This window comes from Canis lupus, chromosome 20 (assembly GCF_003254725.2).
Source record: "Canis lupus dingo isolate Sandy chromosome 20, ASM325472v2, whole genome shotgun sequence".
Taxonomy (NCBI): domain Eukaryota; kingdom Metazoa; phylum Chordata; class Mammalia; order Carnivora; family Canidae; genus Canis; species Canis lupus.
Window position 1 is genome coordinate 51,944,520 of NC_064262.1, and position 19,252 is coordinate 51,963,771.

At 38.3% G+C, this 19,252-nt stretch overlaps 1 protein-coding gene across 1 annotated transcript; it reads right to left on the bottom strand.

The window, feature by feature from the left end:
• Positions 1 to 14,837: 14,837 nt before the first annotated feature.
• Positions 14,838 to 15,776, bottom strand: LOC112666927 (olfactory receptor 7G2-like). The gene has a single exon (XM_025458400.3). The coding sequence runs from the start codon at positions 15,774 to 15,776 to the stop codon at positions 14,838 to 14,840; it is 939 nt and encodes a 312-aa protein (XP_025314185.3).
• Between the last annotated feature and the right edge of the window lie 3,476 nt (positions 15,777 to 19,252).

Consider the following 19,252-nt stretch of genomic DNA (forward strand, 5'->3'; position numbering starts at 1 on the left):
CTTTTGGGGGTTCAATATCCAAAGCTCCTCATTAGCAAACTCTTTTTTTACTCTCATGTGACCACAGGGCAGTGCAAATCCTGGAAGAGCGAGGCTCAGAGATGAGGAACTTTGCTTTGTCTGATTCTCTCACCCTGAGTGATCAAACATATGTGATCTTCTCCCTCCATAGGTCTTGGCTTATATCCATTTCAAGTAACCTACAAACCCAACCACATCTTCCTTCTGTTATTAGATTCCAGACTTTGTTAAACGTATATTTACATTCAAGTCTGTTTTAATTACAATCTCAAGAAGGCTGATAATACATTTTAGCTAAAAAAATATATAGTTTCCTTATATGGATAGATAAATATTACCTGGATTAATACATGTGATAATGTAGGAAACATACACTAAAAACGCAACACTAAAAAAACAAACAAACAAAACAAAACAACAACAACAACAAAAAACCCGCAACACTACGGGGAGATGTTATGTGTGACTCATTGAATGTTGATTCTGTCTATGCATATTATATTTAGCAGTTTCTAATGTTTTCTGTACCAGACATTTGTTCTTTTGATAAAATGTCACTTCCAACTTTTCCCAAACAATAGTAATGGCCTAAATATATTTTTAATCACATTAAGGGCCATGGGTTAAAACTATTGGTCTTGGTTATCAATACTGTTGTAGTAAATTACAAATTATCAGAGTAATAGTCAATCTGTGATACCATATGATTCTGAGGATGTAATCATAAGATTTGAGGCCTGTTTGTTATAATAATTTAAAAAATTTTAATCTTATTTTTGTTTCAAGTTTTCATTTAAATTCTAGTTAGTTAACATACAGTGTAATATGGGTTTTGGGTATAGAATTTAGTGATTGATCACTTACATAGAACACCCAGTGCTTGGGATCTCTGGGTTGCTCAGTGGTTTAGCGCCTGCCTTCGGCCCAGGGCGTGATCCTGGAGTCCTAGGATGGAGTCCCACATCGGGCTCCCTGCATTGAGCCTGCTTCTCCCTCTGCCTGTGTCTCTACCTCTGTTTCTCTCTCTCTCTCTATCTCTCTGTGTGTGTCTCTCATGAATAAATAAATAAAATTAAAAAAAAAGAACACCCAGTGCTTATCACAACACATGCCCTCCTTAATACTTATCACCCATTTAGCCCATCCCCTGCCCACCTCCCCTCCAGCAACCCTCAGTTTTGTTCTCTATACTTTATAGTCTTTGTGGTTTGCCTTCCTCTCTGTTTTTATCTTATTTTTCCTTCCCTTCCCCTGTGTTCATCTGTTTTGTTTCTTAAATTCCACATATGAGTGAAATGATATGTTATTTGTCTTTCTCTGACTGGCTTATTTCACTTAGCATAATACACTGTAGCTCCATCCATATCATTGCAAATAGCAAAATTTCATTCTTTTTATGGTTGAGTAATATTCTATTGTACATATACACACCTTCTTTATCCATTCATCTGTCGATGGACATTTGGGCTGTTTCCATAATTTGGCTATTGTTGATAATGTTGCTGTAAACATTGGAGTGTACGTGTACCTTCAAATCAGCATTTTTATGCCCTTTAGGTAAGTACCTGGTGGCACAATTGTTGGGCCATAGGGTAGTTTTATTTTTAACTTTCTGAGGAACCTCCATATTGTTTTCCAGAGAGGCTGCAACAGTTTGTATTCCCACAAACAGTGTAAGAGGGTTCCCTTTTCTCTGCATCTTTGCCAACATCTGTTTTTTTCCTGTGTGGTTAATTTTAGCCATTCTGACAGGTGTGAGGTGGTATGTCATCATGGCGGTTTTTTTTTTTTTAAGATTTATTTATTTGTGAGACATGCACACACACACACACACACACACAGAGGCAGAGACATAGGCAGAGGAAGAAGTAGGGTCCCCGCAGGGAGCTGGATGCAGGACTCCATCTAGGATCCTGGGATCGTGACCTGAGCTGAAGGCAGCAGCTCAACTGCTGAGCCACTCAGGCGTCTCTCATCATGGTTTTAATTTGTATTTCCCTGATGATGAGATTTCAAGTGTCTGTTAGCCATCTGGATGTCTTTGGAAAAATGCCTATTCATGTCTTGTGCCCATTTCTTAACTGGATTATTTGTGTTTTGGGTGTTTAGATTGATAAGTTCTTTATAGATTTTGGGTATTAGCCCCTTATCTGATATGTCATTTGTGAATATCTTCTCCCATTCTGTAGGCTGCCTTTCAGTTTTGTTGATTGCTTTCTCCACTGTGCAGAAGCTTTTTATCTTGATGAAGTCCCAATAGTTCATGTTCGCTTTTGTTTCCCGTGCCTCTGGAGACATCTCTAGTAAGAAGTTGCTATGGCAAAAGTCAAAGAGGTTGCTGCCTGTGTTTTCCTCTAGAATTTTGATGGATTCCTGTCTCACGTTTAGGTCTTTCATCCATTTTGACTTTATTTTTGTGTATGGTGTAAGAGAGTGGCCCAGTTTCATTCTTCTACATGTTGCTGTCCAGTTTTCCCAGCAGCATTGTTGAAGAGACTTTTTCCCATTGGGTATTCTTTTTTTTTTAATTTTTTAAATTTTTATTTATTTATGATAGAGAGAAAGAGAGAGAGAGAGGCAGAGACACAGGCAGAGGGAGAAGCAGGCTCCATGCACCGGGAGCCCGATGTGGGATTCGATCCCGGGTCTCCAGGATCGCACCCTGGGCCAAAGGCAAACGCCAAACCACTGCGCCACCCAGGGATCCCCCATTGGGTATTCTTTCCTGCTTTGTCAAAGATTAGTTGACCATAGAGTTTTGGGTCCATTTCTGGGTTTTTTTATTCTGCTCCATTGATCTATATATCTCTTTTTGTACCAGTATCATATTGTCTTGATGATTACAGCTTTGTACTATAACTTGAAGTTTGAAATTGTGATGCCTTCAGCTTTGCTTTTCTTTTTCAAGATTGTTTGGCTATTCAGGGTTCTGTGGTTCCATACAAATTTTAGGATTGCTTGTTCTAGCTCTGTTAAAAATGCTGTTGGTATTTTATTGGGGATTTCATTAAATGTGTAGATTGTCATTTTAACAAGATTTTTTCTTCCAATCCATGAACATTAAGTGTTTTTTCATTTCTTTGTGTCCTCTTCAAATTTCTTTCATAAGTGTTGTATAGTTTTCAGAATATAGATCTTTTACCGTTTTAGTTAGGTTTATTCCTAGGTATCTTATTGTTTTTGGTGCAATGGCAAATGGGATCGACTCTTTGATTTCTTTTTTTGCTGCTTTGGTATTAGTGTATGTAAATGCAACAGATTTCTGCATGTGATTTTATATCCTGTGACTTTGCTGAATTCATGTATTAGTTCTAGCAATTTTTTTTGTGGACTCTTTCTGGTTTTTTACCTAGAATGTCATGTCATCTGCAAATAGTGAAAGTTTGACTTCTTCTTTGCTGATTTTGAGCCTTTTATTTCTTTTTGTTGTCTGATTGCTGAGGCTAAGATTTCCAGGACTATGTTAAATAGCAATGGTGACAGTGGATATCCTTGTCTTATTTCTGACCATATGGGAAAGGCTGTTTTTCCCCATTGAGGTTGGTATTAGCTACACAGCTAATATCCTTCTCCCCTATTTTGTTGAGGGTTTTTATTAAGTAGGTGCTATATTTTATCAAATTCTTTTTCTTTATCCCTTGAGAGGACCATGAGTTTCTTATCTTTTCTTTTATTAATGTGGTGTATCATATTGATTGTTTTATGAATATTGAAGCAAACTTGTAGACCAGGAATAATATCCACTTGATCATATTCAATAATCCTTTTAATGTACTGTTAAATTTGATTTGCTAGTATTTTATAAAAATTTTTGTATCCATGTTTATCACAGATAATGGCCTGTAATTCTCCTTTTTAGTGGGATCTTTGTCCAATTCTCCTTTTAAGTGGGGTGTTAAAGTCCCCCACTATTATTGTATTGTTATCAGTGAGTTTCTTTGCACTTATTATTCATTGATTTATATATTTGTATGCTTTCAAGTTTGGGGCATACATATTTTCAATTATTAGATCTTCTTGATGGATAGACTCCTTAATTATGATATAATGCCTTTCTTCATCTCTTGTTACAGTATTTGACTTAAAATCTAGTTTCTTAAAAAAGATTTTATTTATTTATTCATGAGAGACACAGAAAGAGAGGCAGACACAGGCAGGGGGAGGAGAAGCAGGCTCCATGCAAGGAGCCTGATGCAGGACTAGATCCCAGGAATTAGGGATCAGGCCTTGAGCCATAGGCATATGCTCAACCACCAAGCCACCCAGGTGTCCCAAAATCTAGTATGTTTGATATAAGTATGGTACCCCAGCTTTCTTTTGATGTCCATTAACATGATAGATGGTTCTCCATCTCCTCACTTTCAATCTGCAGGTGTCTTTAGGTCTAAAATGAGTCTCTTCAGAACATGAGAGAATCCTAACTCTGGGAAACGAACAAGGGGTGGTGGAAAGAGAGGTAGGCGGGAGGTGGGGGTGACTGGGTGACAGGCACTGAGGGGCGCACTTGATGGGATGAGCACCGGATGTTATGCTAGGTGTTGGCAAATTGAACTCCAACAAAAAAAAGTCTCAAAAAAATGAAAAAAATGAGTCTCTTGTAGGCAGTATGTTGATAGATCCTGCTAGGTTTTTTGTTTTTTAAAAGATTTTATTTATTTGTGAGAGACAGAGAGAGAGAGGCAGAGACATAGGCAGAGGGAGAATCAGGCTCCATGCAGGAAGCCCAATGTTGGACTTGATCCTAGGACTCTGGGATCACACCCTGAGCCAAAGGTAGAGGCTCAACTGCTGAGCCACCCAGGCATTCCTTGTTGGTTTTTTTTTTTTAATCCATTCTGATACCCTATGTCTTTTGATTAGAGTATTTAGTCCATTTACATTTAGAGAGATTATTCAAAGATATGAATTTAGTGCTATTGTCTTACCTGTAGAATTGGTGTTTCTGATGATGTTCCCTGGTCCTTTCTAGTCTTTTTTGCTTTTGGTCTTTTTTCCTCCCACTTAAAGAGTCCCCCTTAATATTTCTTGAAGGGCTGGTGTAGTGTTTATGAACTCCTTTAAGTTTTGTTGTGTGGGAAACTCTATCTCTCCTATTCTGAATGACAACCTTGGTAGATAGAGTATTCCTGACTGCATATTTTCCCCATTCAGCATATTGAATATATCCTGTCACTGTCTTTGGCCTCTGAAGTTTCTGTGGCTGTATCTGCTGCAAACCTGATCTGTCTTTCCTTGTTGGTTAAGGACTTTTTTTTCCCTTGCTGCTTTCAGGATCTTTCCTTGTTATGTATTTTGTGAATTTGATTATGATATGCCTTGGTGATGATTGGCTTTTGTTGATTTTAACAAGAGTTCTCTGTGCTTCTTGGATTCTGATATCTGTGTCCTTCCTCAGATAAGGGAAGTTTTTTAGCTATAATTTGTTTGCTTAAGCCTTCTGCCCCTTTTCTTTCTCTTATTTTCTAGGACTCCTATGATACAACGTTATTACATTTTAATATGTTACTGAGTTCCCAAAGTCTACCTTCATGATCCATTACCTTTCTTTCCTTCTTCTTTTCAACTTCATTATTTTCCATAATTTTATCTTCTATATCACTGATTCATTCCTCTGCTTTTTCCATCCTCCTTTTTATTGTCTTCATTTGTCTTTGCATCTCAGTTATAGCATTTTAAATTTTGGCTGGACTAGATTTTAATTCTTTCATCTCTGCAGTAAGGGATTCTCTGGTGTCTTCTTTGCTTTTTTCAAGGCCAACTAGTATCTTTATAATTGTTGTAAATTCTAGTCCAGACATCTTATTTATATCTGTATTGATTAAATCCTTGATCATGAGTTCTTTTTCCTGTTCTTTCTTTTGGGGTGAATGTATCCATCTTGTCCTTTTTTCCAGAAAATAATAATAATAATAATACCCTAGATCTTGGTTGTGTTTTGGTCTACTTCTTAAAAGAAAATTGAATTTTAATAATTTATATAATTTATATATAAATTATATATATTATATAATTATAATAATGATAATTTTAATAATTTAATAATTTCTTCTTAAAAGAAAATTTAATTGTAATAATTTATATAATTTATATATATTATATAATTATAATAATAATTTTAATAATTTAATAATAATAATAATACCCTAGATCTTGGATGTGTTTTGGTCTACTTCTTAAATTCAAAAATTTTTAAAAAGTAATAAAACAAAATAAACAAAAAACAAAAATATATAAATGAAAAATTAAAACAATAATAAAAATAAAGGAATTTAAAAATAAGGGAAAAATGATAGAATAGTAATAAAAATTAAAAATAAAAGTAAAAAGGAAGGCAGATCCTATTTCCTTTTTTTTTTTTTTAAAGATTTTATTTATTTATTCATGAAAGACACACACAGAGAGAAAGGCACAGAGACAGGCAGAGGGAGAAACAGGATCCATGCAGGGAGCCTGACGTGGGACTTGATCCCGGGTCTCCAGGATCACACCCTGGGCTGCAGGAAGCACCAATCCGCTGAGCCACCCTGGGCTGCCCAGATCCTATTTCCCATAGAGCTGGAACTTTCCAGCATCTATGGTCAGTAGACTTGGTGCAGTAGACTTGGTACATGTTTGTGCTGGTCTTCTGGGGAGAGGCATGCTGCTCTGATTCTCAGGTGGATAAGCCCTAGTGGAGAAGCACTTCCAGGGCTCAGGGAGGTGGAGTTTAGTGTAAGTGGCTCTGGGCTCCACTAGGGGGAACAGTGTTGCTTCCTGAAGTCTTTCAGCACTGTTGGGCTGGATAAAAATGGCTGTCCCCACTCTCTAGCCCCAGAGCTGAGAGTTCACATCCCCCACTCTTCAGGAAGCCCTCACAGAAAAGCAGTCAATCATCCTTCTTGTATCCCTGGTTCTGTCAGATGCCTGTCTTCACTCTGTCTGTATCCCAGCTGTTTTATCTCAGATGCATGGCTGAGTTTTAAAACTCCAAATTTTAGGGACTCCCATGACGCAGACCCACGATGATCCTCTAAGAGAAGGTCTTGCCACACACTTTTGCTGTTTGCCAGACCATGCCAGGAAAGCATTTGCATGACTGTACAGCGGTTGAGTTTATGACAAGGCAGAGCAGAGAGTTGGCACCCAGGCTCGCTGCCCTTGGCTGGAGTTCCTGCTCTTATGCTTGAGAACAGTGAAGCATGTGGGTGCTACCCATTCTTCTTGTGACCCAGGGGTCACATGCTGTCCATGCCTGGGCCTTCTCCACTTGAGTCCCAGGCATAATCCTGGTGGTGGTGGACTTCTAAAATTTCAGATTTTGCACTCCACTGCTTGTAATTCTTTCTGTAAGCAGTGGTCCCTCCCAATGGCAGTACACACGGTTATATCTCCCCCAGATAAACTCTCCCACCTTCCAAAAGATGGTTGCTTTTCTACTTGTAGACATATGATTTTGTCCTCTCAGATTGATTTCTTAGGTGTTCAGAATGAGTTGATAACTATCTAGCTATATTGAAAGAGGAGGTAAGCTTAGGGTTCCCCTGTTCCTTTGCCATCTTAATTCATCCTCCTATGCTCTTTTAACATTCATGTCATATTTCTCAGGCTTAAGAGTATATAAGAAACTTACAAAGTACTTATTTATAAACTCACATTTTGGATGTCTCCCCAGTGAATCAAAGTCAGTAGTTCTCAAAGTCAGCATTTCAAAAATCTGCAGTGTGAACAAGGGCTTCAGGTGATTCATCTCTGCAGGTGTTCTGTGGATGTTGGCACTAGAACACACCAGGGCAGCAAGGAGCTGTTCCCCAGTTGTGGTGATGATGTAATACTTCCTCTCCTCACAACGAATGCTACTCCTTTAGTTTCCTGGGAGACCTCTGTCATTCTCCCCTAATACACGCATCCAGAAAAAAAAAATACTTCTAGGGGCAGCCTGGGTGGCTCTGATTGATTAAGCATCTGACTTTGGCTCAGGTCATGAGCCAAATGATCATGATCCCTGGGTCCTGGGATCAAGCCCTCCATTGGGCTCCTTGTTCAGCAGGGAATCTGCTTCTCCCTCTCCCTCCACCTCTCCCCCTGCTTGTGCTCTCTTTCTCTCAAATAAATAAAATCTTTAAAAAACTTATGAATATAGGCAACATATGAAAAACTATATTAGTTAAATGTTGTTGAGTCCCACAATATTTGTCAGGCATTGTATTAAGTGTTTGTTTTGGTTATGACAGTTGACTGCCCAACAAGAATTAACTCTAGATGGTCAGTCTAAAAGCTTCCATATTATTTCTCCCGTACAAGTAATTAGATTAAGAAGGAGCATATGATCTTCTTAGTGATGACCATATGATCTTCTTCTTGGTGATGAGATTTTAAGGGGATATCTTCTGGATGATGCCATGGAAAGGTCAATTTTCAAATGGCCCAGGGAAAGAAAGTCAGTTTTCTGTCCCTGGGTATCACAACCAAGTATGACACCTGTGTCTGCTGCTACCACCGGTCCTAGAATGAAGCCACCTTATGGAGAACTAAATGAATCTCTATTCTCTCTTTCATTGAGAATATTAGAGAATATTCATTGAGAATATTAGAGAATATATTAGAGAAAGTATTAGAGAAAACTTTTCCTTTTCTTCTTCTTCTTCTTCTTCTTCTTCTTCTTCTTCTTCTTTCTTCTTCTTCTTCTTCTTCTTCTTCTTCTTCTTCTTCTTCCTCTTCCTCTTCCTCTTCTTCCCCCATTTCCTTCCCCTTCTTCCCCTTCTCTGCCATGAACAATAGCATCTGGCTTGTTTCACTCCTAAGGTTGAACTGGTGAGTTGGGTCAAGTTGAGGAAAGAGGAAAGTAAGAGAATATCCTTACTGTGATTATTGCAAATTTCAGGGATGAGTTTTTGTGCTGAAACTCCCTCTAGGAATCTTGGTCTTGTACAGGGGAAAGGAAGGGAATATTAATATACCAATATTTATTTGACATGGCCATAAAGCAATTAAAATAAATATTTAAAAAATTAGATCTTATGAATCAATATAAGCAATGAAAACGAGAGATAAAATTGTTCATATGAAATAACATAAGTATTTACACATAAATTATCACATATGCACACAGAGTATGAAAGCATGCTTGAGGAATACCATTACATTAGTGCTGCCTTTGTTAGGGGAACTAAGGGAAACATAAAAAGAGTGCCTTCTGTATTTGTATTATTTTCTTAATTAAAAATTTAGGCATGAGATGATACAATAGAATACCATCATTTGTTAACTCTGGGAATGGGTAAATGGTAGCATATTAAATTTATTATTATAATATCTATGCTGTTCTTATAATTTAAAATATATGATAGTTTTATGAAGATGAAGAAAATAACCTTCTGTCTGTCTGGGTCTATACTTCCTTCTTCTAAGTCTTCATAGCCAGGCTATAAAGATAATACCAAAGTTCTTCTATACAGTGTATGGGGGGTTAAAATGAAGCTGACTAGTATCTCTCCCTTCCATCACCAAAGGATGCAAGTAAATGTCAGAGAATTTTATAATAGTCATCATGTTTGTGAAGAGGAAGATTTTAAGATCAAGAGCAAAGTGGTTCCTGCTATTAGACAGAACAGAAAACTAGCACAATCAGAGCTGCATCAGCATTGTGGAGGTACAAAGTAATGTCAAGATGATGACATTAAGGCAAGAGTCCCACTGAGGTCTTAGTACTGATTGTCTTAGGCATAGGTCCATCTCATGACTATGCAGGGAAGCAGCTCCAGTAAACATCTTCCCTCTGTCCAAAGCATTGTCTAAGGGACTTTCTGTTACCTGGCTGGCATCATTGCAGGATTATACTGACATCATCCCTGGATATTGAATGATTGAGACAGAAGGTCTGTCTCTGAGAAGGGCAGAGGGACTGAGTGAAGCCCCACGTTTCTAGGCAAGTAGGATCATCACTGGGAGGTGGCCCACACTGGGCAGAGCTGTTAAGTTAGGTGGTCATAGACAGATTATTTGCAATTTCTACACCCTTGAGGGTTCAATATCCAAAGCTCCTCATTAGACAAACATTTTATTATTATTTGGATCCCAGGACAGTGTAAATCCCTAAAGACCAAAGCTATAGAAGAGAGGAATTCAGGATGGTTGATCCCTGACCCTCAGAGGCCACACACATGCCACATAGTTCTCCCCACCTGCTCATGCTCACCTCCATTTCACATACCTAACACATGTGGACACACCATCTTTCTCTTTGGATTCCACTCTTCAGGTTTTAGATATAAGCAACAGCATCTCTATCTTAAGCAACAGCATCTCTATCTAATTAGTGATATCAGGAAACCAGATTCTAACTTTAAGTGTGAAAACACAGTTTATATATGTGAGTTTAAAAATATATATTTATAAATACAGCTAAGCTATGTAAAAATGCAAACAACTAGTGAAGTTTTTTCTGAGTCATTTAAATGTTTCCTGAACATCAATTTTCATTCTGTAGAGTTAATACTGCAGATCTTAATCTGTAATCTCTAAACAATTCTGACTCTGATCAATATAGACAAGACTTTAGAATTTCATAAACACCATTTCCAATTTTATCACAATGGGTTCAGTGTACATATTTCTTCACATTAATGGGTCATGCATTGAAATTATGACACTTTAAAAAAATAGATTAATGAGAAATTACAATGTCATGGACAAGGCAACAGTGTGCTGGTTCATCCATACTCTCAGTAGAATGAGTGAGATTTCAGCCATAATTTAGCAGGTAAAGATGGTGCTCTGTGTTAATACTTAATTACAAATTTTCATTATTTAATGAATTTATTATATTTACACACTTATCAATTTATTTTTGCCACATGTTAACTCTTTATGTATAACTTCATTTTAAAAGATTTTATTTATTTATTTGAGACAGAGAGTGCACAAGTGGGAGGAGGAGGAGCAGAGGAAGAGGAGAAGCAGACTCCTCACTCAGGGGGAGCCTGATGTGAGGCTCAATCACAGGACCCTGGGATCATGACCTGAGCCAAAGGTAGACGCTTGACTAATGAGCCACCCAGGTGCCCCTATGACTTCATCTTTTAATTAGTGGAATTTTATGGTAGTATTTGAAACCGACATGAGACAAGATGGCATTTGAATGTCATCCTTTCATTTCAACACATTAAATAATAAGTACATATATAAATTCATAGGTGATCTCATAAAACAAGACAAATTTTGCCATGTGCTATAAAAATAACTCACACATAATGGGTGAGGGCACTAAAGCCTAGAGGCTCTATGGAATCACCTCCATAAGGAAGAAGTTAACTCTCTCCAGGTAATGAGCATCCTGGAAGTTAAATGTCCTAGAAGAGATTAGTGCTTGAAGTCAAAGACAAAAATGGAGCTTTAGTTTTTGAGCAATGTGGGTGAACACAAAAGTTATGGACACTGCCTGGCCCCAACCATAAATATGGATTTGGAACAACTGAAGGTTTCAGAAAATGCCCACTATCTCAATCCGAGTTACCTATTCACTTGGAGACTGGGTTTGTGATACTCACAATATAGAAAAAAACAATCCTCAAATTTGTATGGAGTCTCAAAAGACCCCAAAGAGCCAAAGCAGTCCTGAATAAAAGAACAAACTTGGGGGATTCCTGGGTGGCGCAGCGGTTTGGCGCCTGCCTTTGGCCCAGGGCGCGATCCTGGAGACCTGGGATCGAATCCCACATCCGGCTCCCGGTGCGTGGAGCCTGCTTCTCCCTCTGCCTGTGTCTCTGCCTCTCTCTCTCTATCTGTGACTATCATAAATAAATAAAAAAAAATTTTAAAAAATTAAGAACAAAGTTGGAGGTATCACACTTCCTTGCTTTAGACTATGATGCAAAGCTAGAGTAATCAAAATAGTATGATACTGTCATAAAAATAGACACTGGGACCAATGAAACATAATCAAGATGCCAGAAATAAACTTCAGTGTATATGGCCAACTAGTATTTGACAAAGAAGCTCCATACTCAATGGGTAAGGACAATCTCTTCAATAATGGTGTCAAGAAAAATGGATAAACACATGCAGTGAAATGCAAGTAGACCTCTACCTTATACTACTTACAAAAATTAACTCAAAATACACTAAAGGGGATCCCTGGGTGGCGCAGCGGTTTGGCGCCTGCCTTTGGCCCAGGGCGCGATCCTGGAGACCGGGGATCGAATCCCACGTCGGGCTCCCGGTGCATGGAGCCTGCTTCTCCCTCTGCCTGTGTCTCTGCCTCTCTCTCTCTCTGTGACTATCATAAATAAATAAAAATTAAAAAAAATACACTAAAGGCTTAAACAAAAGACATGAAATCATAAAACTCTTGGATGAAAATTTAGGGAAAAACACTTTGACATTGGTCTTGGCAACAGTTTTTTGGATAGACACCAGAACAAAGACTAAAATCAACAAATGAGACTACATCAAATTAAAGGCTTTGCACTACATCTGAGACTAATCATGTGCCATATGTTGGCTAATTGAATTTAAATAAAAAAAAAGCTTCCACAACGAGTAAAGCATCAACAAATTGAAAATACAACCTACTGAATGTGAGAAAATATTTGCAAATTGTACATGTGATAAGGGGTTAATATCCCAAACATATAAAGAACTCATACAATTCCTTAGCCAAAAACTAAACAACCCAATTAAAGAGTGAACAGAGGAACTGAATGGACATTTTTCCAGAGAAGATATATGGGTAGTTAACAGACACATGAAACAGTGCTTGGCATCACTTATCATCAGGAAAATGCAAATCAAAACCAGAATGTCAACTCGCACTTGTTAGAATGGGTCACATCAAAAAGAGAAAAGATAATGTGTAAGCAAGGGTGTGGAATAAAAGGAACCCTCGCGCACTGTTAGTGGGGATGTAAATTGCTACAACTCCTGTGGAAAACAGTATAGAGGTTCCTTAAAAAAATTAAAAATAGAGCTACCATATGATCTAGCAATTCCACTTCTTGATACATAGCTAAAGGAATTAAAATCGTGATCTTATGGAGATATCTGCATTCCCATGTTCATTGCAGCGCTATTCACAATAGCCAAGTTAGGAAAACAACCTAAGTGTCAACAAATGAATGGATAAAGATGTGGTACATATACAACACAGTACTATTCAGCCTTAAAAAAGTGGTAAATCCTGCCTTTTGTGACAACTTGGATGGATCTTGAAGGCATTATACTAAGTAAAATAAGTCAGAGAAAGACAAATACTGTATAATATCACTTATGTGTGGAAAATCTGAAAAAGTTAAATTCACAGAAACAGAGACTAGAATGGTGGCTACCAGGGGCTGGGCAGTGGGGAAAATGGAGAGATTTTGGTCAAAGGGTATAAACTTGCTGTTATAAGATTAAAAAATTTTGAGGCTCTAATACAGATCATGATAACTATAGCTAATAGTACTATATTATATACTTAAGTATTGATAAGAGAGTAGAGTCTTAAATATTCTCACCACAAAAGAAATGAAAATTAAGTAATGGGATGGAAGTTTTATCCATGTAATGGTGATAATCATTTCGCAATACATAAATGCATCAAATCAGCACATTGTATGCCTGAATCTTACAGAATGTTATATACAACTATATCTCAATAAATCTGGAAAAAAATGACCAAATACTGAAAATTAAATACTGGCTGCATAAATCCAATTTATGTCACCGTGGTTACATTATCTCTACATTTTTGGGGTCATTTCCACTTCTGTCTCTTATAAGGATACATATGATTATATTTAGAAGCTACCCAGATAATAGGGTGGATAAGCTCACCTTCTACAAAGACTCCAAGTAAGTACAATTCATCCTTCTATCATAAAATATTCTTAAGTTATGGGACTAGAATGTGGACAAATTCTTTTGAGGACCACCATACAACCATTTATAGCTGGGGTTCCAGTTGACTCTTGTAACTTACTCTGTGGAAAATTCTATAATCATCTGACTCAAGGAAGGACAGTCAGAGTTCTGTTTCTGGGAATCATGTTCAAGTATGACATCTCCATCTGGTGCCACTACCTGATGGCCCTGAGGAAAGCCAGCCATAGGCCCATACAATCCATGAAGGACTGAATGAATCTACCTGTTTGTATACATTCCCTGCCTCTAAGTGCTTGTAATGAAAGATAACTCTTTATTGTTAGCAATATTAGAGTTAGGGATTTTTTTCTTATTGTAACTGGAAGTTTCCTCACTGGGAAAGTTCAAATATTGCACAATCATCTCAAACCACTGAGATAACTTAATTATACAAATTTCGTAGGTAATAGAATGAAATAAGTAGATACTAAAATCCTCAGCAGGATAGAGTTTACAGTGAATAAAATTACTAAATAAGTATATAAAAGGTAAACTCCTCTTCTCCATTACAGGTCTAACTCCAGAGTGTTACTGGCATGGCCCTACCCTGAAATCAAGTGGAAGCTAGTCTCTAGCTATTACCACAGTCTTGTTTCAATAATTCCCCTATCCTACATACTTTCTGCAATATTCCTTCTGAGAGTGATCCCCTCCAAAAAAATCACTATAAAAAGAACACTTTCCTCAAGCTCTGCTTCTGTATAGAACCTGAGCAAAGAAACTGAATTTAGAGGATTGAAATCATGTGTCAAACATCATAAGACCAGACAAAAAAAATAAAAGTATGTTTCAACCCCAAGTTAAAATTAACTTGGGCATTCTGTTGCCTGGCTGGTTTAGAGGTATTCAGTGATGGAAAAATTAAGCATTATGGCACAACCAGGATTCCTATCACTTTGCCTCTTTCTAGAAACCCAAGTCCAAAGTAGATGGCATAATCACAGCAAAGAAGGCATCCCACTGATGAGCTTTCTCAAGGCTCCTTTCATGTCCCTATTCCGTAGGCTATAGATAAAGGGGTTCATCATTTGAGGAACCACAACATACATCACTGAAGCCACTGCAGTCTTCTTGGAAGAGTCACTAACTACAGAACTAATGTACACTCCAACAACTGTCCCATAGAACAAGGACACAACTGACAGGTGAGACCCACAGGTGGAAAAAGCTTTGAGCTTTCCCCCTGCTGATGGCATTCTCAAAACAGAGGAAACGATTTGAGTATAAGAGAAAATGATCCCAGAGAGAGGAATACCACCAAATAGGCTAGCCACAAAATAAATCAGTATGTTATTGACGAGGGTGTCAGAACAGGCGAGCTTGATGACCTGAGCAAGTTCACAGAAGAAATGAGGAATTTCCAAGTCCTTGCAGAAGGAGAGTCGTAGCACCATTAGACTGTGGAGCAGGGCAACCACAAAGCTAAAGAACAGTGAGAGCAAAATCAGCAGAACACAGAGTTGGGGGTTCATGATAACAGTGTATCTCAAGGGGTGACAAATGGCCACATAGCGGTCATAAGCCATTGCTGCAAGGAGAAAATTTTCAAAACCACCAAAAGCCAGGACAAATCCAACCTGGGTAAGGCAGCCTGTGTAAGTGATGCTCTGATCCTGTGCTTGGATGTTCACCAGCATCTTTGGGATGGTGGTTGTGCTTAAACAGATGTCAGTAAAAGACAGATTGGAGAGGAAGAAGTACATGGGGGTGTGGAGGTGAGAGTCAGAATTGATGACCAAGATGATGAGCAGATTTCCCAGGATAGTGACCAGGTACATGGACAGAAACAGGCAGAATAGGAAACGCTGCAGTTCTGGATCATCTGTCAATCCCAGAAGAAGAAATTCTGAAACATCTGTGTGATTTCTGGGTTCCATGTTGTTGATGAATCTGAGGGGGAAAAACGAGGTAAAAATAAAATAAAATGAATGGTCCTTGGAGGAGCAACAGCAGCATCACCTGGAAACTATTTAGAAATGCAAATTCTTGGTGCTGCTCCAGATACACTGCTGATAAACTCTGACGTAATGACCAGTAATCTTAAATTTTAACAAACCCTCCAGATAAATCTGATACATGCTGAAGTTTGAGAGCCAGAGCTTAAGTAAAAAGAAATAAAAATTTATGTATATGGTGAAGCAAAGAGAGTATTCAAATCTTTCCCTCTGCTAATTTCTTCCTCCATCATCATCATATCTTACTTTTCTTTTCTCCACTCAAATTTGTGGCTCAGATTTTTATTGATCACCAGTTCTTTTTCACACATTGTGCCAAGTACTGAGACGAGACAAAGAATAAACCATGGCATTTCCTTCAGAAATATTGCTTGTCTCAAACAGAAAGATGAGAATGAAATTATCCAATTTCTGTTGTAGAGCATGGTGCCCAACCCTTGGTGTGCCTCAGAATCAGCTGATGTACTTGTCAAATTACAGATGAGTTGGATCATACTGTTACTCCATTTATCTATTGGGAAATTGAGGTGGGGTGGAGAACATAGTGCCTGGAAAGGACAAGGTGTGAACTCAAGTGGTTTGACTGCTGAGTTGACTTTCTAGACCAATCATTGCTATACAGAATTAGCATTCCTAAACCAACACTCAGATTTCATAACAGTTCCTTTATTTTTTAAAAAAAGATTTTATTTATTTATTCATGAGAGACACGGAGAGAGAGGCAGAGACACAGACAGAGGAAGAAGCAGGCTCCATGCAGGGAGCCTGATGTGGGACTCAAACTCCAGACCCGGGATCATGACCTGAGCTAAAGGCAGACGCTCAACCACTGAGCCACCCAAGCATCCCTATAACAGTTCTTTTAAAATCTTAATGTATTCACCTTGAACAATGCTCCAAATCTTTTCCCTTGTCTACAGTATTTGTCCACCCCTACCCATGAAGTTCTGTGTAGCAGATGCTTGACATCTCCAAGCATATACTCTGTACCTGAGCAAAGATTAGAAAATGTTGTGTATAAACTTGAAGCTCATAAGAATCCCCCAGAGAAACAGTACTCATCAGCATTAGCAATTAATTTTAAGAGAATCTAGGCAAATGTCAATGACATTCTCTATCTTATCCTAAGGAGACATCTTCCTTAGGGGATAGGTAGCAGGAATATCATTAAAAAAAAACCCAGGTAAATAAGAGGAAAAAAAAAACATAGTCTTTTAAAAAATAGGTGAAAATAGCAACAATATTTGGTCCTTGGAAGATGGAGAATTATAAGATGGACTTATATGATACTTATAAGATAATCAGGCATCCTTAACAGAAGTACTTCTGTAAAGCAGTGGTCCTCTCCTGCCTAAATGAGACAGAAGTGGCCATGACAGCCTTAATCATTTGGCATATTACTTAGGCTTAAATACTGAATTTAATCCAGACCAGTACTTGATTTGTGAGGGGGGAGGGGTGGAATTACTCACTTATATGAAAAGCCTGGTGTCCTCATTTGTATAATGGGGACTATCATAAAACCTCATGTTTTTTTGCAGTGATGGGAAACGAATAGAGGAAAAGCATCTGGTACAGTACTTAGTACATAGGACCCTCATACTGACATTTCCATGAGTGAGTGTGTGTGTGTGTGTGTGTGTGTGTGTGTGTGTGTGTGTGTGTTCCTGCTGTGAAGAACAACACTTTATACATTTCACTCCTCACAAGGAAGCAGTGGGGTGGGGTAAGTTGAGGAAAGTCAGTAGAAAGACAGAATATCCCCAGCAGGATAGCTGCAAATTCCTGGGAAAAAAATTATGAACTGGGAACTTTTATCATGTAGAAAAAGAGTGAAGGATTCATCAATGATATCAATATTCATTTGAGGGGCACCTGAGTAGCTCAGTGGTTGAGCGTATGCGTTGGGCTCAGGCCCTGATCCTGGAGTCCCCGGATTGAGTCCCGTGTCGGGTTCCCTGCATGGAGCTTGCTTCTCCCTCTGCCTGTGTCTCTGTCTCTTTCTCTCTCTCTCTCTCTGTGTGTCTCTCATGAATGTATAAATAAAATCTTTAAAAAATTCATTTGACCCTACGACCCAGCAATTGCACTGTTGGGGATTTACCCCAAAGATACAAATGCAATGAAACGCCGGGACACCTGCACCCCGATGTTTCTAGCAGCAATGGCCACTATAGCCAAACTGTGGAAGGAGCCTCGGTGTCCAACGAAAGATGAATGGATAAAGAAGATGTGGTTTATGTATACAATGGAATATTACTCAGCTATTAGAAATGACAAATACCCACCATTTGCTTCAACGTGGATGGAACTGGAGGGTATTATGCTGAGTGAAGTAAGTCAGTCGGAGAAGGACAAACATTATATGTTCTCATTCATTTGGGGAATATAAATAATAGTGAAAGGGAAAATAAGGGAAGGGAGAAGAAATGTGTGGGAAATATCAGAAAGGGAGACAGAACGTAAAGACTGCTAACTCTGGGAAACGAACTAGGGGTGGTAGAAGGGGAGGAGGGCGGGGGGTGGGAGTGAATGGGTGACGGGCACTGGGTATTATTCTGTATGTTAGTAAATTGAACACCAATAAAAAAAATAAAATAAAATAAAATAAAGGCAAATGAATGTTGAAAAAAAAATTCATTTGAAATTGACACAGTGGGAGGATGGGGTAAGTAGGTGATGGGCCTTAAGGGGAGCATGTGACATAGTGAACACTGGGTTTTATATGCAACTGATGAATCACTGAACTCTACCTCTAAAAGGAATAACATACTATATGTTAATTAATTGAATTTCAATAAAATAAAGTTTAAAGTTAAAAAAAGAAAAAATGAAATGGACATATGATGGGGGTGCTTGGGTGGCTCAGTGGTTAAATATCTGACTTCTGCTCAGGTCATGATCTCAGAGTCCTAGGATCAAGCCCTGCAACTGGGGCTCCCTGCTCAGTGGGGAGTCTGCTTCTTCCTCTGCCTTTGCCCCCATCCCTCTTATGCTCTTTCTCACACGTGTGCTCTCTCTCTTTCAAACACATAAATAAAAATTAAAAAGAAAATAAATGGGTATATAATGAAAAATATAACAATTAGGATCACCTGGGTGGCTCAGTTGGTGAAGCATCTCCCTTCAGCTCAGGTCATGATCCTAGGGTCCTGGGATGGAGCCCAGTGTCAGGCTCCCTGCTCCTCAGGGAGCCTGCTTCTCCCTCTCCCTTTGGTCCTATCCCTGTTTGGGCACAAGTGTGTGCTCTCTCTCTCTCTCTCATGAATAAAATCTTTTTTAAAATATAGCAATTAAAATAAATTACATAATAAAATGTATTTGATAAAAAATTAGTATAAATAATGAAGCCTATACAGGAAATATTTTTGAATTCCATAAAGTATACATTATTAGAA

Coding starts and splice junctions, on each gene's coding strand:
- LOC112666927 (XM_025458400.3), bottom strand. CDS start 15,776: ATGGAACCCAGAAATCACACAGATGTTTCAGAATTTCTTCTTCTGGGA.